This window comes from Mirounga leonina, unplaced genomic scaffold (assembly GCF_011800145.1).
Source record: "Mirounga leonina isolate KUSES-001 unplaced genomic scaffold, KU_Mleo_1.0 Mir_93, whole genome shotgun sequence".
Classification (NCBI taxonomy): Eukaryota; Metazoa; Chordata; class Mammalia; order Carnivora; family Phocidae; genus Mirounga; species Mirounga leonina.
In genome coordinates this window covers 48,544,373-48,568,214 of record NW_023270854.1, presented here as the reverse complement: position 1 = coordinate 48,568,214, position 23,842 = coordinate 48,544,373, and the positions used below count along the sequence as shown (strand labels likewise).

The window sequence follows — 23,842 nt, the reverse complement described above, 5'->3', positions numbered from 1 at the left end:
ATTAGAGAGTGATCTGAGAAAGAAACTGTAGAAGGTTTCAGAGGGAGAGAAAAGGTATGAAATAGTTTGTGAGCTTATTAGAGAACCACAACAGATCTCTCAACAGTGTAGGGTACCCTTCTGAGGTTTGTGACCAGAATTTAAAGTAAAAATAGGGCCGCCTGGGTGGCTCAGTCAGTTGTGTCTGCCTTCAGCTCAGGTCATGATCCCAAGGTCCTAGGAGTGAGCACGGCATCAGGTTCCTTGCTCAGCAGGGAACCTGCTTCTCTCTCTGCCTGCCTCTCCCTTTGCTTATACTCTTTCTCTCTCTCTCTGACAAATAAATAAGTAAAATCTTAAAAAAAAAAAAAAAAAGTAAAAATAATCCGCTAAACTGTGATTTTCTTCTGGTACATTCCTGGTGTTGGAGCGGAATTAGCATAATTTTTCGAGCTTTCTCAGAACTTCCCGAACTTCACGGGTATACTTACTGCTGCATAACACGGCTCCCGGCCGTGCCGAAGGGCCCCCTAATTGGATCTAATCTCCTCAAATCCCCACTCCCCCACCTTACTGTAATTTTCCTCCTAGACCTGCGCTAAGTCATCTCAGCCATCGCAAGACACACCTCCAGCCGCCAGGGGCCGTAGTGACGTTCCGCGCAGCCGGAAGGGAGTACGGCACAGCGTGGCCTCGGCGTTTCCGCTTTGCGTCCGCCGCGCTCCTCGCGCTCTTTACGTCGGAGCCCAAGGAGTAGGCGTTTCCGGCCATTCGTACGCCTAGACTTTCGGACCTGGGTAGTCCGGTTTTGTTCACTCTCCGACCGAAAGAGAGACGGCGCCGCTAGGATGAAGCTCGTGAGGTGAGGAGGTAACCCAGCGCGGTTAGGGCTGTGACGATTTGGGCCGCGAGCGGGAGGCCGGACTGCCCAGTTGCGGGAGGCGCGAAAGCCGCGTGCGCGCGCGGCCTGCTAACGGCCTCCCGCGCCCACTGCTCCCGCCACATCTTGGCCGCGCCGCCGCGGGCGTTGGAGCCAGGGCTTCAGACTGGATAGCGCGCGGATCCCGCATGTCTTCAGACAAGTGGACGTAAAAGCCTGTCGGTTTCCTTTCCCCTTAGTGTCTTAGAGGCCTTAAAGGTGCAAGCTCTTACTTTCGGTTAATTGAAGATGTTCATTTCATTAGGACTCGTGCTCTTAGTCTAGATTACTTTTCTGCGCCGTCTCAGCGCTCAGGAGTTCTAGGTTCTCTGAGAACGTGGGAGACATAAAGAATAATTGTATGCATTGCGTTAAATTAATGAGCTTTTAAGGTGTACTTAGAAACTGCAGGGGTTTATCTGAAAATAATGAAACCCATTTCCGAAATGTTTTAAATAAGGACTGGACTTACGGTTTCATTAGGGGTTTTTTTGTTGTTGTTGTTTATATTTTGATAACTCCTTAGATTTACGATTACTCAACTCACATGTCCCTTCAAAATAGGACTTTAATTCAGGAAAAGAATCTCCCCAGGGGAGGCAGAGTCAGTTTACGTGTTTATGACTGATTACGCTGATAATCGCTATTCTGTTTTATTTGCGTTTAAACTTCATCGGTTAGTTGAGACTACTGGTTTACTGATTTGAGTGATTCATTCTAAACTACCTGCAGATAGATTAGGTTTTGGTGTTTTTCCTTGAGGGGGAGAGCCTTGAACATAGAGGAAGTTTCTGATTAAGTTAGCAGTTATACACGTAGCTAGGCTCTTGTCTGAACCAAGGTTTGTCAGTTGCGATTATTGGGCACCTGTTACGCTGTGCGCTGGTAATGGATTTTCTTTTTTTAAGGCGGGGTTCCTGTGTTCTTGAAACTTTCTGTTTTGTGAAGACAGACAAGTAGGTAATTTCTAGTATGGGTGAAATAACATAGGGGGCGCCTGGGTCGCTCAGTTCGTTGAGCGACTGCCTTCGGCTCGGGTCATGATCCTGGAGTCCCTGGATCGAGTCCCGCATCGGGCTCCCTGCTCGGCGGGGAGTCTGCTTCTCCCTCTGACCCTCCCCCCTCTCATGTGCTCTCTCTCATTCTCTCTCTCTCAAATAAATAAAATCTTAAAAAAAAAAATAACATATAAAACCCTCAATGTGTATTCAGAGTTTATAGGGAAGGCATTTAAGGTTAACGTTTAGTCCATTTTTACTTGAACTGTGACTTTGGAGACAAACGCCCCAGAATTTAAAGTATATTTTCGGAGTTTCTCCATACCTGCCTGTCTGAATCTACTTACAGTTAAGTTTTGTGTCAGACTCTTTGGAATCATTTTGTCTCATTTAAAGATATTGCGTGTTGTGACAGTTTTCCTGAAAATTTTAAAGTCTGTACTGAATCCTATTCTGTGTCTTAGACAGTAGAAATAAAATTTCTTCTTACTGGAGAATGTATTTTGTGCCAAGAAAATGGGTATTTGTCTAACTGGTTTGCATTTACGGTTGACTTATTTTTGTACGATGGTTGGTGGCACTATCATCCTTACTGTCAAACTCTAAACAAAGGCCTGCGAGTTGTCTTTGACTTCTTTCTTGATGATCTGATAAATTGCCAGGATTTCACAATTTTAGCCATTTCAGTGCTTGTGTAGTAGTGTCTTGTTATGGTTTTAATTTGCATTTTCCTAATGACTAGTGATGTTGAACACCTTTTCACCTGCTTATTGGCCATTCATGTATCTTTGGTTTTTTGTTTTTTGTTTTTTTTTCATTCATGTATCTTTGTGAAGTGTTTGGTTTTGATTGTGTTTATTATTGAATTGTAAGAATTCTTTATATATCCTGCATACTAGTCCTCTGTCAGGTGTAATTTCTCCCAGTTTAACTTGCTTGTTCATTCCTTTAATAAGTTCTTTTGGTGAGCAGAAATTTATTTTGAAGTTTTAATTTACCAGCTCTTCCTTTTATGGTTATTCTCTGGGTACTGTCCAGTTTTTGCCTACCCTCAAACCATGAAGTTATTTTCCTATGTTTTCCTCTTAAAGCTTTATCATTTTAACTTTTATGTTTAGGCCTGTGATCTGTCTTGAGTTAATTTTGGTAAGTGGTGTGAGTTAGGGTTCCAGGTTCATTTTTTTCTACATAGACTTCCAGTTATTCCATATTCTTAGGGAATATAAACCCCTATTACCATGGATTTCATCATTTGTTGAAAAGGCTTTCTTTTGCCGATTGGAGTGCTTTGACAGTCCCATTGGCGCCTTTGTAGAAAATTAACTAAATGTGGGTTCATTTCTGGACTCTTTTCTGTTTCATTATCTATTTGTTGGTTCCTGTCTTGATAACTGTAACTTTATGTACTGTTCTAGCCACCTAATTTGTCTTCCAATATGAGTATGACCCTGGCATTCCACTTTGTTGATGAAAACCCTTTAGTAGCTCTTTAACAGCTTGCACTGTCCATGAAAGGAACCTACCTAACTCTTCTCTACTTATCCATTGGTAGTGTAGCTATAGTTTCTCTTCATGTTGGGCTGTTTCTTACTCCCAGATCTTTGCTCTTGTCTCTTTTTGCTGCATATTTCCAACTTTTCAGACTTCTTACTAGAAGTTCACTAAGCTCTGACTCCCTCCTATCCATGCTACATTATGTTCCTGGCAAAAGCCTATGCATATATCCATTGCTTTTTAAATTTAGTTACCTTTAAATATTTTCTGTGTGTCTGTCCTTTCCGCTAGAGTTTGAGCTCCTAGTCATTCTTTTTTTTTTTTTCAAAGATTTTATTTATTTATTTGAGACAGAGAGAATGAGAGAGAGAGAGCACATGAGAGGGGGGAGGGTCAGAGGGAGAAGCAGGCTCCCCGCCGAGCAGGGAGCCCGATGCGGGACTCCATCCAGGGACTCCAGGATCATGACCTGAGCCGAAGGCAGCCGCTCAACCAACTGAGCCACCCAGGCGCCCCCTAGTCATTCATTTTTAATCCTCATTTCCAAACAATATTTGTCAAAGACACATCCTTGGACTTGCTGAAATGTATTTTGATTCCTTCAGAAACCATTTTGCTTACTTTGGTTTTTCTTTTTACTTCCGTATGGTAGATTGATTACTAAAATGTTTTATTTTTACTTCAATCCTGTCTATTTCCACAAATGATTTGAGCTTCTATAAAAGTTAAATGTTGGGGCGCCTGGGTGGCTCAGTCGGTTAAGTGTCCAACTCTGGATTTTGGCTCGGGTCATGATCTCGGTCCTGGGATCAAGCCCCACAGGGTTGCCCGGTCTGTGGGGAGTCTGCTTGTCTCCCTCTCCTCTGTGCACTCTCTCTCTCTCTGTCTGTCTCTCTGAAATAAATAAGTAAATGTTCTTTAAGAAAAGTTAAACCTTGGGACGCCTGGGTGGCTCAGTCAGTTAAGCGTCTGCCTTTGGCTCGGGTCATGATCTCAGGGTCCTGGGGTCAAATTCCGCATCGGGCTCCCTGCTCAGTGGGGATCCTGCTTCTCTTTCTGCCTCTTCTGCCAGCTCTGCTGGCTGCTCCCCCTGCTTGTGCGCTCTCTCTCTCTGACATAAATAAATAAAATCTTAAAGAAAAAAAAAGTTACCAAGGGGAGACAATTCAAAGATTTTTTTTATTTTTAGAGATTTTATTTATTTGACACAGAGAGAGACCATGAGAGAGGGAACACAAGCAGGGGGAGTGGGAGAGGGAGAAGGAGGCTTCCCGCTGAGCAGGGATCCTGATGCGGGGCTTGATCCCAGGACCCTGGGATCATGACCTGAGCCGAAGGCAGACGTTTAATGACTGAACCATCCAGACGCCCCAAAAGATTTTTTTTTTTAATTAAGTAAACTATATGCCCAAAGTGGGGCTCAAACTCATGACCCGGATATCAAGAGTTGCATGCTCTACTTATTGCGCCAGCCAGGTGCCCTAAAAGAAAAGATTTTATAAAAACCAAAGCTTGATAATGGAAAGAAACTGTTAGATGAAAATTCTAAGCTAATATAATTATAAGCGATTATTATATTTAGAGCATAAAGAATTTTTGTCTGATGAAATAAAGTATTAACGGTTTATTGAGAGAGACTTTCTTTTCTTTTTTTTTTTTAAGATTTTATTTATTCATTTGAGAGAGAGAGCACACAAGCAGGGGGAGAGGGAGAAGCAGGCTCCCCTCTGAGCCAGCCAGGAGCCCGATGTTGGGGCTCAATCCCAGGACTTGGAGACCATGACCCGAGCTGAAGGCAGATGCCTAACCATTTGAGCCACCCAGGCGCCCCAAGAGAGACTTTATTTTCTTGACAACAAATATGAAAAGGAATCATTACATGGATCTTTATATAAGGACAGATTAACTTTTTAAAATTTGGGACTTAATATGTCCCAAACCAAGTGACCCCCTTTTTGATAGCTGTCTGTGCCACTAAAAAGTGATATTTTAAGATTATCTTCCCTTTTCTTTTTTAAAGGTATATCATGCTCTTTTTTTTTAAGATTTTATTTATTTATTTGACAGAGAGAGACACAGCGAGAGAGGGAACACAAGCAGGGGCAGAGCAGAGGGAGAAGCAGGCTTCCCGCTGAGCAGGGAGCCTGATGCGGGGCTCAATTCCAGGACCCTGGGATCATGACCTGAGCCGAAGGCAGACACTTAACCATCTGAGCCACCCAGGTGCCCCAGATTATCTTCCCTTTTAATCGTTGAAGCATTTCAGCCAACTATTATTCAGTGTATTGACACCCAGGATTAGATATGAAGGTTTTGATCCTTGGAGTAGTCTAATTGAGGATTAGATATGAAGGTTTTGATCCTTGGAGTAGTCTAATTGGGGAGAAAAATAGGTGATTCTACATGTATAATTTAGTATGATGCTACGATAGGGTGTACAAAGTATGTATTATAAATTAGAAATAAGAACTACATTGTTGGATCATATTGTAGGATTCTTGTTCACTTTCCTGGATGTGATTGTGATATTTTGATTATGTAGGAGAATATTCTCACTAGAAGATGAATGCAGTATAGATCATATGGTGAAAGTATAATTGTGTGGGGACACTCCCACATAAATGGCAACTTTTTTTAAAGATTTTATTTATTTATTTGTCAGAGACAGAGCACAAGCAGGGGAAGCAGCAGGCAGAGGGAGAAGAAGGCTCCCCGCTGAGCAAGGAGGGGAGCTCCATCCTAGGACCCTGGGATCATGACCTGAGCCGAAGGCAGACGCTTAACTGACTGAGCCAGGCATCCCTGAATGGCAACATTTTAATCATTTGTGAACCTTTCAATTTTTGTTTCTCTGAAATATTTCATAGTAATAAGGTGAGGGAGAATGAAAGACTAGATGAGGTAGGGAATGGATGGATTACTCATTGAACGTTATTGAGGCATCTGGCTGTCTAATTGAGGGAAAAAATAAAGGCAGATATCTACCTCATGCTGCACAGAAAAGAAATGAATTCCAAGTGGATTAAAACTAAACAGAAGAGGAGCATCTGGGTGGCTTACTCAGTTGAGCATCTGACTCTTGGTTTCAGCTTAGGTCATGATCTCAGGGTCATGGGATTGAACCCTGCACTGGATTCCACGTTCAGTGTGGAGTCCACTTGAGATTCTCTTCCTCTCTCTCTGCCCCGTCCTCTGTGCGCACACTTTCTCTCTCCTCTCTCTCAAAATAAAATCTTTTAAAAAAGAAAACTAGAAGGAATAAGACTTCTTACAGTTTTGGGGTGGGAAACATCTTCTTGAACAGATTAATCAGAAGTATTCACAAATTTAACAACCTAAAAATAAAAACCCACCAACTTGAATGGCTGTGGCAAATTGGTAGAAATTTTAAAAATTTTTTGACCTAATTGAAAACGTGTGAATAGGTAGTTCACAAAAGAAATACAAATTTCTCATATTCATGAAAAGATGTTCAGTATTACAAGTAAAAGGGAAAAACAGATTCTTTTTTTTTCCCCTGTAGAATTGATGAAGATTTAGAAGATTGGTAAAAGTGTTGCTAAGGATTTGCATAAATGGATTTGTTATAAACAGATATATGTATTTTAAAATGTCTTTAAGCTGAATGAGAATTACAGGGTATAAAAGTCAAAAAAGTTATGACCCAATTTGCATAAAAACATTTTATGTATATGCTTACGAGTGCACATAAAATGGTCTAGAAGAATCTCCCCATATACATGGAGGGGGGCTAGAAAGGGAGACTTTTATTCCACATACGTATAGGAAGCATATAATTTTTTACTACCAATTATAATTTTTTCTTTCCACTTTAGTGAGATATAATGGACATACAGCTCTGTATAAGCTTAAGGTGTACAGCATAATGATTTGGCTTATGTATATTGCAAAATGATTACCACAGTAGGTTTAGTTAACATACATCATCCAGTATGGATACCAAAAAAGAGAAGGGGGAAAAAATGTTTTTTTCTTGTGATGAGAACTTTCAGGATCTACCGTACAGTAGCATTAATAACTATAGTTATCATGTTGTATGTGACATTCCTAATACTTAATTTGCCTTATAACTGGAAGTTTGTACCTTTTGACCACTTTCATATAATTTCTTGATTTCAGTTGTGTGGATTATAATGATTTTAGGATCTGTATGCATGGATTGGAGGTTAAGCTGTGTAATGGTTTAGAGAATCAGAAATGTCCAAATGACAGCTTTTGATATTATACTCCTTCATAAATATTGAGGGTATAATTCAAGGAAAGCTGAAATTGTTGTGCAGATTATTAATAGGAATTGATACAGGTAGCATCTATAGCAGATTTTGAACATCTAGAAATTTCACCCTTTGACTTAAAAAAGATTGTAAAATGTTAAAGGTGGACACTTACTACTATATTTCCACTGTTTTTACAGATTTTTGATGAAACTGAGTCACGAAACTGTAACCATCGAATTAAAGAATGGAACACAGGTCCATGGAACAATCACAGGTATGGCGATTAGACAGCTTTGTAACACTTTTTTTTTCCACCTCTTCTACTTTTAAGGCCAGAATTCTTTTTCGGTTACTTAATGAACATTATTGTAGACATCCCATTCTTTTTGTTTGGATTATTTCATTGACCTTCTTAAGTTTTACCTTAAGTACTTGTGCTAAGACCAAACCGAATTCCCCAGGTTATCCTGCATGTGATCCCTGTTTTCCTTTTTTTAAAGCCTTTGTGCTTTTTGCCTGTGTGTGTTCCTCTGCCTAGAATATTGCATCTTTCAAAGTACATTTTACTCTTTCTTAGAATTTTGTGTTCTCTATTAAGTTGTAAAGTCCTTGAAGATAGAGGATGGGATTTTCATGTTTGATTACTTTGGGTAAAAATATATATGGGGAATGGGTTATTTGAGAGTATTTTCCTTCATTCTTTTTTTCTTTCATGTCTAACTCTTTGCTTTAATGATACCGTATGTGTAGTTTAAGGCTACTGCAATTCTTCACTTGTAGTAGGTGTTCCCCACAAAATTACAAAAGAATTGCTGAGCCAAATGAATGAAAATGCTATTTTAGTATGTAGTCCCAGTCTCTGAAATATTTAAATTGTAAGTTTATAAATAATTTTTTAATGTATAGATCCAGCCTCTGAGTAAACCAAGACAAATATAGTGTTAAACTGATTGTATTTGAGCGTACTCGTGTTTGCAACAGCAGTTGCTTTGAAAAGAAATCAGTGCAGTATAACGTTTCAATACCGTATGGTCAGTGACCATGTGACACTGAGGAAGTGTAATTGCTATTTGAGATGGATGTTGGGAAAGTTGAGAGAATTCATGTTTACTGGCCTAACTTCCTAGGAACAGAAATTAATTAGATCTTTAGTTATCCCATTTGTTCAGATATATTGGTAAAGGCTCCAATAATTGGGTATTTCTAAGATAATGCCATATATTCATTCTAGAAAATTGTGCTTTTATTTTGCAAAATCTCACCCTAAAAACAATGGGAAAAATAGTTTGAGGCAGACCATTCAAAACCTGTGCAGTTTGGTAATTAAGGTATTAACAAAAACCGTAGCATTCCTTTAAAAATACAGTTAAAAAGACATGTTAAATTCCTAGTAACAAGGAAAATACTACAGTGCATATAGGACTTTATATTTAAAACAAGGCTTATAGCTTCACGGAATGGGGTATAAGGAAGTTATGAAGATAGTGAGAGAGAACCATGTAGTAAACATTGCTAACCCTGAAATGAGAATACCTGGGCACAGTGGGAATGAGTCGGGTGTTATTCAGGGTTCCTCCATGGCTTGCTGCATTCACAGCTGTAAGCATACTTAACCGTGCAAAATATTAATGTGCTGGGATAGTCTCTGAAGGAAGGATTTCTCGTTTATACTGACATTATTCACCCATTAACCAGTTGTACTAAATTATGTCATAGAAACTTGCACTGTAGCAGGACAGCATTCTTTTGTATTGTGGTATTTACTGTGGCTTGATAGATTAACTGGTTGCCTTCTTTATCATGCTAATAACTGCCCTCTTTTTTTTTCCTCTAGGTGTAGATGTCAGCATGAATACCCATCTGAAAGCTGTGAAAATGACTTTGAAGAATAGAGAACCGGTACAGCTGGAAACACTGAGTATTCGAGGAAATAACATTCGATATTTTATCCTCCCAGACAGCTTACCTCTGGATACACTACTTGTGGATGTTGAACCAAAGGTGAAATCTAAGAAAAGGGAAGCTGGTAAGTTCGAAGGATTATAATCATTTTTGTGACTGTATATTTATACTTTGATCTACTCAAAATGTAAACATTGTGGGGCGCCTGGGTGGCTTAGTTGGTTGAGCTTCCAACTCTTGGTTTCAGCTCAGGTCCTGATCTCCACATCATCCCCTGTGCTTGGCCTAGATTCTACTTGAGATTCTTTCTACCTACCTCTCTCTCCCCCCGCCCTCATGCGCCTGCACACACATGCTTTGTCTCTCTCTCTCTAATGAATAAATAAATATTTTTTTAAAAAAAGAGAAACAAACATTTGTGAACATTTTTTTGTTTTCTTGATTCCCTGTACTTGCCGTTGAGAGCATATAGTATTTATTAATAATTCTTGGTGTTGCTGTTAAAGACATGCCATTCTTTTTGTGCCTTTGCATGGCTAGTTCCCCACCCTATATACACTTTGAAAGATTTGGAGATTTGACTCTATTCCTGTTATTCTGAAATTTCTTAATGAGTTGGCATTGGGTCTTTGCTTGCTCTCCCTATGTTTTCCTCTATTTTGTTGTTTTGCTTATTTGGTGGACCCCTTCAATAAGGATATTCCTGCCATTTAAAGCAAGAAATATATTTGTATGGCTTTGATAAATTTCTTCTCTTTGATACTTGTTCTATTCTTTCTTCCTGGAGGTCTTAATAATTGGGTCTTCTGAGTAATTGTCTAAGTCTTTTCTCTCTTTTTTTTTTTTTTTCTGTTTTCTGAGAAACTTCTTTGACTTTATCTTCCAGTCTAGCATAGAGTTAATCTTCAGGCCTCCTGTTCTGTGATGATTTTTCATAGAATCTTGTTCTGTATCTGAAAAATACTGGATAGGATATTAGTGTTTTTTCTTTATTTACATTTTATTTTATTCTTGGCATTGTTTGTTTTCTTGGATTTCTCTTTTTATTTGCTCTGTTTTTGTTTTTTTTTTTTTAAGATTTATTCATTTGAGACACAGAGATACAGAGAGAGAGAGAGCATGAGCAGGGGGAGAGGCAGAGGGAGAGGGAGAAGCAGGCTTCCCGCTGAGCCAGGAGCCCGATGTGGGGCTCGATCCCAGGACCCTGGGATCATGACCTGAGCCAAAGGCAGATGCCCAACCATCTTAGCCACCCAGGTGCCCCATCTGTTTAAGTTTTTATTTGAATTCCAGTTAGTTAACATACAATGTTATATTAGTTTCAGGTGTACAACATAGTGATTCAACAGATCCATATGTGACCTGGTGGTCATCATGACAAGTGCACTCCTTAATCCCCATCATGTATTTCACCCATCCCTCCTCCCCCTCCTCTCTGGCAACCATCAATTTGTTCTCTTATGTAGTTAAGAGTTTCTTTCTTGATCAAGTGGTCTCTCTCTCCCTCTCTTCTCCATATTTGCTCTCTTTATTTGATCTTTATGTTGTAGGCTTAATTTGAGTTTCTTGTATTTGGCCATCTATTACTTAACAAGAACCCTAGGAAGAGACGCTCTGGGAGGGGAGGCTGGACTCCTGAGCTGGTGAGTCTCACTTTAGGGTAGTTCAGAAGTGAGCTGGCCTCTTCACTGAGGAGACCCAAAATTTCGGGATCTAGAGTCATTTCTGGAGCTTTTCAAACCCCCCCCCCCCCAAAAAAAAGATTCCTGTCACCTATTGTAGGAGATAATGCCTGGCAGTCAGCATTATAGGAGCAGAGCAGGAGAAAGGGGCTGGGTGTTTTGTAGATGGTCACTTGATAACAATGATTTTTGAGACTTTTTTGCCTTCCACCCACGCTAAGAAATATACTTTGCTTCATGGCCCATTCATGCATATAACTGAAACAGAAATCTCAGGAAGAATTACTTAGTCTTAATACATGCAAATGCCCATATGTTTCTTATGCTCTTTTAGTTAAAAAAAATTTTAGGGGTGCCTGGGTGGCTCAGTTGGTTAAGTGTCTGCCTTTGGCTCAGGTCGTGATCGTGGAGTCTGGGATCGAGCCCCGCATCGGGCTCCCCACTCAGCAGGGAGTCTGTTTCTCCTTCTGCCTTTCACCCTGCTCCGTGTTCTCTCTCTCTCTCTCTCTCTCAAATAAATTAATAAAATCTTTTTTAAAAAAGAAAAAAAAATTTAGGTTGCAACTTGAAAAATGCTAAATTCCACTTTCCCTTCCCCTCAGTTCTGTGCCTCTTGCTGCTATCCACTTTGCAGTTATTTTCAAATCTGAAGCCTTTCTGCTTCAATGTCTTTAAGGTTTATTTTACCTTTTCTCTCCTACCTACCTGTCAGGGAAATAATCATTAACTTTGCAAGGTGGGGAAGAGAGGACTGACCAGTCTTTTGCACCACGTGTTTGTCAACCATTTTGTTTGTTTTCCACCCCCTGCTTCATCTCACCCTTGGCTTCTAAGGTCATAGGTCTTCTAAGTGTTACTCTTTCTTTATTAAACATTTACAGTTGTTAGTCTACTTTCTGGCCACTGTGTTCCCTCTCTCCTTCTCTTTCTTTTTCTTTATGGGTATTTACCATTTTTACTCATTTTCTGTCATGAGTAGTATTTCAGAAGGAATTGGAGATAAATGTGGTTAAGCTGCCTTGTTCTAACAAAAGTCCTAGACTTACTCTGTTTCTTTGAATGACAAGTTTGGCAACAGTGGGTACAAGTTTAGAATGTGACTGACTTGAACTTCATGTCAGGATTTTTTTAATATTCATAGGTCTCTGAAGACTGAAAATAAGTTCATTTGAGAAGTGAGTTTTCTGTCAGTGTAATATTCAAGTAGACTTAGGAGACCAGCTGACACAGGGATATTGCTATAATGATTAAAATACTTTGTTATGATTGGATCAAATGACTTAAGATTTTAAAGAGTCTTAAGGATGCTTGATGTAATGTATTTTAAACTTTCTTAGCTTTGAATTAACTTGCTTGGATCCTATTGAGTAACAAAAAAAATCTAGCACATGATGTTCATGTTCTGTTCCGTTGATATGGTATCTCTTTCATCTTGTGTAAGGTTCAGATCATTTGGATTTTATTTTGTGTTGAATTTGAGACATGATAGATACTTTAAAACTTGATGAGTCAAATGGAATAAATATTAAATTATCTTTGTAAGCCAGCAGTTTTTGGTTCTGCATGATAATGTGTTGAGAGGGATGCCTGTGAGGTCACATTTGAGAAAAGCTGGGTTAAAGTTTTCTTTCCTGTAGATGCTGTTTGTGGTGGCCCAGGTGACAATCAGTGCAGAAGAGAATTAACCTTGCTTTGTTTTTCTCTTTTTTTAGTTGCAGGAAGAGGCCGAGGCCGAGGAAGAGGAAGAGGACGTGGTCGGGGTAGAGGAAGAGGGGGTCCTAGGCGATAATGTCTCTCAAGATTACTATTTCAAAGTGATACATGATTGGGGATATTTTTTGTACAGGTTTTGTTTGTTTATGTCAGTTTTTAATAAACATAAATGTAGGACGGAGTTGTCTGTTGACTGTCAAATTTTAATAGTTTATATTCATGATACTTGCATAGTAAGAGCTAAGTATTACTACTAGGCAAACGCAGAATAATTTCATTCTTAGATCAGGCTTTTAATGTTTGAACTAAAATTTTTTTATGAATGTATGTAGAATATATACCTAATTACTTCACATGCACTGAATATGCATTTTACTGTTTTACTTGGATTCTCTTTTGTGGAACCTACCTATGAGTAAAATAAGTTCTTTTTGGTACTTGAGGAACTAACGTCCTGTGGATTGGGGTCTAAAATTGATTCCCTTTTCCTGAGTTTTACTTTATGGAGACTTGGGTATTTAGTAAAGGTGATAGTCCTCTTCAAATTCAGGAGTCTTAGACTTTGTTGTACTCATTAGTGGATTTTTTTTTTAAGGTTCTCAATAGAATATAATTTTACATTCTCTTGAGTTGAAACTGCAGATAACATTCACTAGATTATCAGTTGTGAGCAGTGTCAAAATCTGTTAATGTGAAATGTACCTGTCAGTGGCTCCCTTTTTAAGTACTTTTACAAGAATTCCTTTAAGAACAAAAAGAAAAAAACCTTCTTTGACAGCAAAATTGGATTCTTTCCCAGTTGTTAATAAGGATTTTTTTTTTTTTTTAATTATTGAAATTGGTTGAGTTTAGAGAAGAATACCTCTCAGTATATGCAGTTCCTTGCAGAGCTTACACCATGAGGATTGGGGGGAACTAAATCTGTATTTACATTTAATCCTATACCTGGGGTTTTTTGTTTTTTAAATGTGAAGGAAATTTTCTGCAAAGATTATCTTAAAAGGTCTAGGCTCCATAAGAGGGTTACATAAATTGAGAGATAGCAAGTGCATTTGTGTGTTCTCATTATTTTTCATCCTCAGATTTGTGGTGCTCCTATTATTTGAACCCACATAGAAGGAAAGGGAACCCAATGATGCCACATGGTGGAGAGCAAACTTTTAAGGAGGCAGGCAGAACAGACTTTGCACACATGAATAAACAAGAGTTGACGCCTGCCCTCATGGAGCTTATAGGCTAAAAGGGAAGCAGAGTTAAATAATCATTAATAGGTAATTGCAAATTGTGAATGCTGTAGTGATAAAGAGTACTTCACGATATCTTGTCTGCTTTAAAAAGTTTGTATTGGGTGGGGCACCTGGGTGGCTCAGTTGGTTAAGGGACTGCCTTCGGCTCAGGTCATGATCCTGGAGTCCCTGGATCGCGTCCCGCATGGGGCTCCCTGCTCAGCGGGGAGTCTGCTTCTCCCTCTGACCCTCCCAATCCTACCCCTTCTCATGCTCTCAGTCTCTCTCTCTCAAATAAATAAAATCTTAAAAAAAAAAAAATAAGGTATACTTTTGAAAAGAAATTTTCCAATATTTGCTATTTTCTATGTAGGAACATGGTAGTGTTCCCATTTTTCTGAAGTTTTTCAGTAAAGGTTTAAAGTTTTGCTTATGTATTTCTTGTATTTTGGATAAGGTTAGTATATAATATTAGTGACTGATTTTACAAAAATAACAGCAATGTCAAGTGCAGTTGATTCTTGTTACAGTAGTTCTGTTGTAGAAGTCACTGAGAGGACGCCTGGGTGGCTCAGTTGGTTAAGCGACTGCCTTCGGCTCAGGTCATGATCCTGGAGTCCTGGGATCGAGTCCCGCATTGGGCTCCCTGCTCTGCAGGGAGTCTGCTCCTCCCTCTGACCCTCCCCCCTCTCATGTGCTCTCTCATTCTCTCTCAAATAAATAAATAAAATCTTTAAAAAAAAAAAAGTCACTGAGAACCCTGAATTAGTGAATACTGAACCATTGCTCCAAAGGAAAATAAAGGGGTAGGTTTCTATGGGCCTCTGGTCACGACAGTTTTTCATCAATGGATCAATACATAACCTTGTTTTATATGTGTATCTATTTAAAGACACTAAGTAATATATATTGGTTTTTTTTACATTGAATTCACAACCAATAGCACTGTAGTTCATGTCTGAGCAAAACTTTTTTTTTACTTAAGCCTTTATTTATTTGACAAAGAGGGGGAGAGAGTACCAACGGGGAGCGCTGGCAGAGGCAGAGGGAGAAGCAGGCTCTCCGCTGAATAGAGAGCCTGATGCAGGGCTCAAACCCAATACTCTGGGATTATGACCTGAGCCGAAGGCAGACGCCCAACAGACTGAACCACTCAAGCCCCTGACCAAAACTCTTCTTAACACATTTCCTCTGAAAGGCACATTACATTTTTTTTTTCCCCCAGTAAGCTCTATGCCCAATGTGGGGCATGAACTCAGGACCCCGAGATCTAGAGTTGCATGCTTTACCAACCAAGCCAGGCAGGTGCCCCACATCGCAGCCTTGTGCTTAGGAACATGAGACAGCACTATACTTAGAGGCCATTTTAAACAACAAAAGCACAAAATACAAAAAGTGGGACTAGATCATGAAAAGGACGTTTGTTTACAGTAAGAGTTGGAACAAGGCAGAGTGTCGCTTTGTTTAAAGTCACCTGGGAATATGAGTGTATAAGGTGACATGTTTTGCTGCTCTATGCATGTTCACGCATGACTACGAAAGGACCATAAGTATTAATTTTGGAGTTACAAGTAAACTTCAGCAAGTAAGTGGCTTCCCAAATACAGAATCCATGAATAATGAGGATTGACCATATTTAACATTATGTTACGATTTTAACAAAGTATTTTATGTATTGTTAAAAGTATATTCTAATATTTCTGATACTGAAATGCTTCTTAAATGGTATAAATTTAGGTTTGATATCAAATCTGCAAGTTTCTTTGTTAGTATGTAGAGTAACAAGTGAAACTAAAAGTTGGTATTTTAGAGTCAATGAACTAAAGAAATTACAAGTGTGATTTATAAGACTTAAGTAGAACCCATGAGTTACTACAACCACTTTGTCTTTAAAGATTTTCCGTGTTTTCAAGAACTTTTTCCTATTTAAGCACTTGTGGAACAGTGGCAAAAATCAGTTGTGGCTTTTTAAAAAATTCCCGAGTCTCAAAACCAAGACTGGTACCACTATTAGGGTGGGAAAACCAGTGTAAAGATGTGAATTCCCCTGATTAATAGGTTTAATGCAATTATCCTGGTGAATTTTTTTTTTTAAGACTTTATTTATTTGACAGAGACACAGAGGGAACACAAGTGGGGGGGAGAGGGAGAGGGAGAAGCAGGCTCCCCGCTGAGCAGGGAGCCCGATGCGGGGCTCGGTCCCAAGACCCTGGGATCATGACCTGAGCCAAAGGCAGACGCTTAACGACTGAGCTACCCAGGTGCCCCTGGTGAATTTTTTTTTTAAGATTTTATTTTTAAGTAATCTCTACACCCAATATAGGGCTCGAACTCACAACCCTGAGATCAGGAGTCGCATGTTCTACAGACTGAGCCAGCCAGATTGACCCTATCCTGGTGATTTTTTTTTTTTTTTTTTTTGAGCACACAGGTGCACAAGCAAGAAGAGGGACAGAGGGAGAGACAGAATCATAAGCAGGCTCCACACCCAGTGCAGAGCTTGATGGGGGGCTTGGATCCCACGACCTTGAGATCACCACCGGAGCTGAAATCAAGTGTTGGACACTTAACAAACCCACTGAGTTACACAGGTGCCCCCGTGGTGATTTTTTAAATAACTTCTCTGTTGATAGTATGTTAAATGCTAATTCTGTGCCAGGTTTTTCTGATTATTTTGTAGATGTAATGCAATTGCCACGAAGGGATTTTTTAGTGGACAGCACTACTCTTGTCATTTGCCAAATACTGGAGTGCTAAGCCCTTTACATGTTATTTCTCTTAACCCTCAGGACAACTGTGTGTAGCAGATGGTGTTTGCTGTTTTGAGAAGGTTAGGTCCCACAGTTTTGAAGTGCAATTTTAAAGTCCCATGGTTTTTAAGCAGCTGGAATTTAGATGCAAGTCTGTCCAAGAATCGTTTGTTCTTGACTGGTATATTGATTCTGATACTCATTCTGAAGAATGAAGAGGCTGTAGGAGATACATCATTTTTCTACAGAAAAGAAAAGTGGGAGAACTTAGCCTTATGAGATACCAAACATTGTAAAATATTAAATAAGAGGAAATTATCTTGATACTCATGCAATTTTCAGCAAGTAATTTTGTAATAGTGCTCATGGCTAGGAAGGTAGAAGAGTGTGTGGAGTAGGCTAATGGGAAGGAAAGTGAAAACTTTTAAGTAGTTCAACCTATCTCAAAAGCCTTAAGATTTTTTTCTGACTTTGATCCAGGATTCCATTTGAGAGTTCCAAGGAAAAAAAAGTTGACAGATGTTTAGTCATAAAGATATTCATCATGTTAATTTCTTAATTGAAAAGGAAGCCCTGTATGTCCATAATTAGAGGAATGGTTAAGTAAATTACTTGAAGAATAGACTAGGAGTTACCAAACTTAATCTGTAAAGGGCCAGATAGTAAATATTTTAGGCCTTGAGAGCCATATGGTCTCTGTCTCAACTATACAACTCTTTTTTTTTTTTTTAAGATTTTTTTTATTTATTTGACAGTGAGAGAGGGAACACAAGCAGGGGGAGTGGGAGAGGGAGAAGCAGACTCCCTGCCGAGCGGAGAGCCCGACGTGGGGCTCAATCCCAGGACCCTGCGATCATGACCTGAGCTGAAGGCAGACGCTCAACGACTGAGCCACCCAGGCACCCCTCAACTATACAACTCTGCTCAAAGCAGCTGTAGGCAATAGGTGAATGAATGGGCATGGTTCTAGCAAAACTTCATTTACAAAAAATGGTCAGAGGTCTGGATTTGGCTTGCAGGCTGTAGTTTGCCAACCACTGAGATACACTATACTGCCATCGTAAAAGTGTTTCTGCAGTCCACTGACTGGGAAAAGGTACTTGTAAAGCATATGACCAATAAAGGATTAATAGCTATAAAATATCCCCTTGAATTAGTAAGGGAGACTGTCCAATAGAAAAGTAACTTGAAAAATACAGCCAATTCACATAGAGGAAAGTCCAATAAAACATGGGGAGAAAAATGCCTAATATCTCTAGCATCAGGGAATGCAAAATTTAAAATTTGCTGCCCATTTACCCAAGGGGATATATTTAAGAATGTGGTAGTGTTCTTTGTAATAGTCAATTGCTAACTAAATGTCCAACAGGAAAAGTTGTTAAATTGCTATATAGTAAAATACATCATTAAAAATGAGCTAGAGCTGCATATATCAACATGGATGAGTCTCATGATATTAAGCAAATAATTCAAGTAGCAAAATACATATAGCTTGATGTCACTATATAAACAAGAGGCATATAAACCTTTAAGGATGCTGACAAGTGGTTAAGTTTTAGAAATGTGCACAAGAATGATTGATAAATTCAGGAGAGGAGTCCTCTCAAATGGAAGGAAGGGAGTGTGGTAGAAGGGGACACAAGAGTTTTACCCACATTTGCTGGCTAATGCTCTGGGTTTTTTGTTTTTGTTGTTGGTTTTGGGGGGTTTTTTGTTTTGTTTGGGGGCTTTTTTGTTTTGGGGGGATTTCTTGGTAATGCTTTGTTTCTTAAGTTGGGTAATGGGTGTTCTTAAGTTGAACTATATGAAATTGCTGATAACTTAATTGTCTTGACACATAAAAATATCACTTTCATATGGTTCAGCTTACTATTTCTATGCATTTTTTAAAATGATTTTATTTATTTGAGAGCATGAGCAGGGGCAGAGACAGAGGGAGAAGGAGACTCCCCACTGAACAGGGAGCCCAATGTGGGGCTCAATCCCAGGATCCTGGGATCATGACCTGAGGCCAAAGGCAGAAAATTAACCGACTGAGCCACCAGGTGCCCCTATTTCTATGCATTTTTAAAAATGAAATATGATTTTCAAAGCTGTGCTTGAAAATTGGCTAAAGGAGAATAAATATTAATATAAGTACTATCACTTCAGCTACATTATCTCTGAAAATGACATTGGTGAGTGTAGTCACAAGAGGTGAGTATTTGCCATATGTGTTTGGTTAGTAAAACTTAAAGCTTGCTAGGAAAGTTTCAGAGACTCATACCCTGTGGGCCTGTGGTGTGCTGGTGAATGTTAAACAACTTGTAGCATTTGCTGATTCCTCTACCATGGATTTCAAACTACTAACATGCTGTCAACTAGTTCATAACATTTCTGAAATTTTGACATTAGGCTCTTTTACATTAGTATTACACACCCTGACCATCTCGCCATCTCCCCCAGAAGATAAGTTCTTTTTTTTTCTTGCTTGAAGATTAACAGCTCGTTGTTCGGTAAAGTTGGCCTCTTGGTGTGGTCCTGACAGAATGAAGCTGCAGAATTGGAGGTAGTTTTGGTGTGGTTAGTTTATGCAGGTCCGGGGAGTTCAATGGGTGGGTATGGAAACAAAACACTCTGTTCTGAGGTGTTCAGTAGGTCTTCATTTGTAAGCTTTCTGGCCAGCTCTCATTTCCTCACTTCCTGAACCAAATTTCCTCAAGATCATTTGTTCAGAGGCAACCTACGGTCCCATCCTCTTAATGCTTCTACCTCCCAAGTTTTACCCACTCTGCTACCTCCAGCTGCCTGCTTTACAACAAAGAAGCTACAACAAAGAAGCAAAAGCGGATACCCTTTGCTTCAGTTAAGTTGAAAGTGTAACAAGGTCTATATTGACATATGTATCTCTTGAAGTACAGAATGACAACAAAATTTTAGCATTATTTGGAAGTTGTGTTTGAATAGAATTAATTATTTTTTGTTAAATGTTAGGAGGCACATTCCTGAGGAATGTGGGGAAATGCCATTTGAGAATTGGCACTGGGGATCCATGGGTGAATGACAGTAAACACCCATAGAATGTAGACCTTTAAGTACTACTTCTCTCTGGGGATAACTTGATGCAATTGATAACTGAATTATATGACATGCTATAGAGAATTATATTTATGTCAGTGGTGGAAAATACTTTGTAGTTCAAGTTAATATACCTAAATAGCTGATTCTGAGTAATTTTATTATAATTTTTTTCCTTTAGATTTTAAGACATTTTTTCTGAAATTTCATTTTTAATTCTTTGAATATGCCTGAATTGTTACTGACATTTGGGTTTTCTTTTAATAAACAGCTTTATTGAGATGTAATTCACATATCATATAATTTACTTATTTAAAGCATGCAATTCAAAGGCTTTTGGTATATTTACAGGATTGTGCATCAATCACCACATTTCATTACCCCCCAGAAGAAGTCCCATGCCCTTAGCTATCAACCTCCATATCTCCCCTTATCTGCCTCTAACCCCTGGCAACTACCAATCTACTTTTTGTCAGTCTAAATTTGCCTATCCTGGACATTTTATATAAATGGAAACAATATGTGGTCCTTTAGGACTGACTTCTTTGACTTAGCATTATGTTTTCAAGGTTCATCCAAGTTGTAGCATACTTCATTTATTTTTTTTCCCACCCCAGTACTTCATTTACTGCTGAATAAAATAAAATACCCCATGGTATGAATATGCCACATTTTCTTCATTAGTTCATCAGTTGACAAACATTTTGGTTATTTCTGTTTTGGGCTATTATGAGTATGCTATGAACATTCATGTACAAGTTTCTATGGACATGTTTTCAACTTTCTTGTGGATACACCTAAGAATAGAACTATTGGATCGTATGGTAACTATGTTTAACATTTTGAGAAACTGCTGGACTGTTTTCCAAAATGGCTGTAACATTTGACTTCCCATCAATAATGTATAAAATGTATAAAGTTTCCAATTTCCATAGTATCACCAACACTTAATATCTTTGGATAATATTTTTATCCTGTGTTGCCATAACAATAGGAAACACAATATTCATATTGTGCCAAATTAAAGAGACTAAACACTGTACCTGCTGGCTTTGAATGGCAATTTTTCTCTCCAAGCACATTGCTACATTTTAGAACATGACAATCATATTAAAATCACTGTAAGACGGCATTTCCACCTGCATAAAATGAGGCTCAGGAAAATTAAACATCAATTAGCTTTTTACCTACATCTACCCCAGGAATACTCCAGTAAGGAACAACCATACTCGGTAGACCTGTCCCTGGGAGAGGACGTGAGAAGACATCCAATAGCTTGATGATTGAAGTAGGATTTCAACAAGCTATATGCTTGCAGAAACAAAACCTCCTTGTCAGCTCTTGTTCCAAATCACTGCCATAATCTCATAATTGTCTACTGGCTGTTTACTATGTTTACTATGAACAGTCTTCATAGTGACAGAGCTGGCCATTTGAGAGAGAGAGCCGTCCCTGAGCCTTCCACTCTGGGGAACTTCTCAGGTTAATTTGATTCATCTGAAAAAAAAAATGAGCCTTTCTCTCCACAGCAAGGGAATATTTTCATTCTAGAAGCCAAAATAAACTATAGGAAGGCAACTGACAAGGGTTTCCAAGCCTAGAGCTTCAGTTTTCTGTTTGTCTCGATCCATGGGCATTTAATGGTCAATCAGCAGCTACTTTTTTTTTTTTTTTTTTCCAAGTAAGAGCCCTCCAAGTCAGGGAGGACATTTTGAAATTTCAGTGAAGATATGGGTGTTTCCAATTAAACAAGAGTCACTTCCACATCTGCTTGTCAGAGTGATCTATAGCTCTGCATAATCTGAATCTGGGCTCTACTCTGTGGTTTTAAGATGTGAGCCAGGGCCTAGAAGTTTTGTTTTGTTTTGTTTTGTTTTGCTTTGCTTTGTTTTTAGTATTTCCCCATAACGGTGCACAATTAAAGCATTTGATAATTGTTTTTGTTTCTTCTTGCTGGAAATAATGTACATCATCTGAGGGATTTTGGCTAAAATGAATCTTAATATGCTCATAGATAAAGGCAATCAATAAACTTTTTTTTTGAAAACCTTATTAAGGTTCTCCAAAGAAACAGAACTAATAAGACATACTTACATATAAAAAGAGATTTATTATAATGAATTGGCTCACACAATTATGGAACCTGAGAAGTCCTATGATCAGCCCCCTGCAAGCTAGAGACCTAAGAAAGCCGGCTGTGTAGATAGAATCTGAGTCCAAAGAGCTGAGAACCACCGGTGTGAGCCCAAGTCCAAAGGCCTGAGGACTGGGAAAGTGATGGTGTGAGTTCCAGTCTGAGGGCAGAAGACCTATGTCCAGCCCAATCAATCAGAAAGCAAATTCTAGCTTCCTTTACCCTCTATTTAGGCCCTCAATGGTTTGGATGATGTCTACCCAAGTTGGGCAGAGCAATCTCCTCTACTCAGTTGTTAATCTCATCCAAAAACACCTTTATAGATACACCTAGAAATAATATTCAACCAAATATCTAGGCACCCTGTGACCCAGTCAAGCTGACACATAAAATTAACCATCACAGAGACCAATTCTTTACATCTTCTATCTTGATCATCACTTCTCACTTGCATATCTACTTCTTACCACTAGTCACCTTCACCTCTGATCTAGTTTCTCCCACCCACTACACTGCAATCTTCCCTTTCAGAGTGTATCTTCTATGTATATTTACACTTTTTGTGTGTGTAACATTGGCAATCTCTGTGTGTTTAGATGTTTTGTTGGCAACCAACTTAGAAAAAGCAGACATTCTGCTAAGAACATACTGTACTTCAATGAAAAGCATGTTTATTTAGGCCAAGGTCTTTCTGGATCATTTATTTTGGATTTATTGTGGATTATATTTCAGTAAGAAATAATGAGCTTGAATTTCCTAATCATACTTTTATAATAGGTTCCTAATCTTTACTAAATATTCTCATAAAATGACAACCTTCAGGGAACATCCATGAAAACTGTAACCTAAAAATTATCTTTCATATCGGGGCAACGTGTCTTTCTCTTTCCACATTCCTGCGTGGTCCCATGAAATAGCCCATAAAATATTGAGGGTCAAAGAGGCGTGGTCATTTTGTGTACCTCACTTTCCAAGGAATCCTGTGTTGTACTGACATTCCCCATGGGTATCTGCTAAAAGGCAGGCATGGAGGTTCTCCACACTGTGTGGCTTTCTGTTGTGTGTTTGATCCACAAATTGGGTAAATGTGCTCTGGGCATTCAGTTATTCCCAAAAACCTGTCCTAAAGTGTGCGTTGAGGGAAGAAAGGCATTCCAGGTTATCTTCCGATCCAAATTATGTTCTTTGATCTAGTTTACCACTAATAAAACAGATAATCTAACTCCACCTGTTTTAGTCAATTTGAGTCAAAACCCAGAGATGGTTAATTGGCACACTTGAAACCCCAAAACATCGAATTATAGATAGAGATATGATTCTAATAAATAAATTTGGCCACAAATTCCTGATACATATTTGTGACATGCATGCATACATACATCTATCTGTCTATATGGGTTCCTGCTTTATTTAAAGATGGATTGAAGTTAACTATGAGCCAGAACATTGAGAATACAGAACTTTGGAGACCTCAGGTTAAGTGGATTCTGTAGCATACACTGTTAGTCACCCACCCAATATCCATTCTCTGCTCTTACCAACAGAACCCAATTTTGTTGGAAATAGAAATATGTTTAGCGTAAAAGTTTTATTTACCTGCCCATCTTGTTCTTGGCCTTCTTCCCTGAGTCACAGATGAGAGGACTGAAATGTAGCAGCTATCTTTTATCAGTGAGGAAAAGTCGAAGAAACCTAGGCCCTGACATTCTTGATGTGTTGAGCCAATGTTAGCAACTTACAACCCAGAGAT

General features: G+C 38.9%; 1 protein-coding gene across 1 annotated transcript; it reads left to right on the top strand.

The window, feature by feature from the left end:
• The first annotated feature begins 699 nt into the window (after window positions 1–699).
• SNRPD1 (small nuclear ribonucleoprotein D1 polypeptide) lies at window positions 700–13,106 on the top strand. Its single transcript, XM_034995757.1, has 4 exons — window positions 700–841; window positions 7,826–7,902; window positions 9,463–9,654; window positions 12,925–13,106. Exons 1-4 carry the CDS (start codon window positions 828–830, stop codon window positions 12,999–13,001), a joined length of 360 nt encoding a protein of 119 aa, XP_034851648.1. The 5' UTR covers window positions 700–827; the 3' UTR covers window positions 13,002–13,106.
• The last annotated feature ends 10,736 nt before the right edge of the window (window positions 13,107–23,842 follow it).

Excerpts from the sequence above, each read along its gene's own strand:
- SNRPD1 (XM_034995757.1), top strand. Across the intron at positions 7,903-9,462 it reads GGTCCATGGAACAATCACAG|GTGTAGATGTCAGCATGAAT; the intron begins GTATGGCGATTA and ends TTTTTCCTCTAG. Across the intron at positions 9,655-12,924 it reads ATCTAAGAAAAGGGAAGCTG|TTGCAGGAAGAGGCCGAGGC; the intron begins GTAAGTTCGAAG and ends CTCTTTTTTTAG.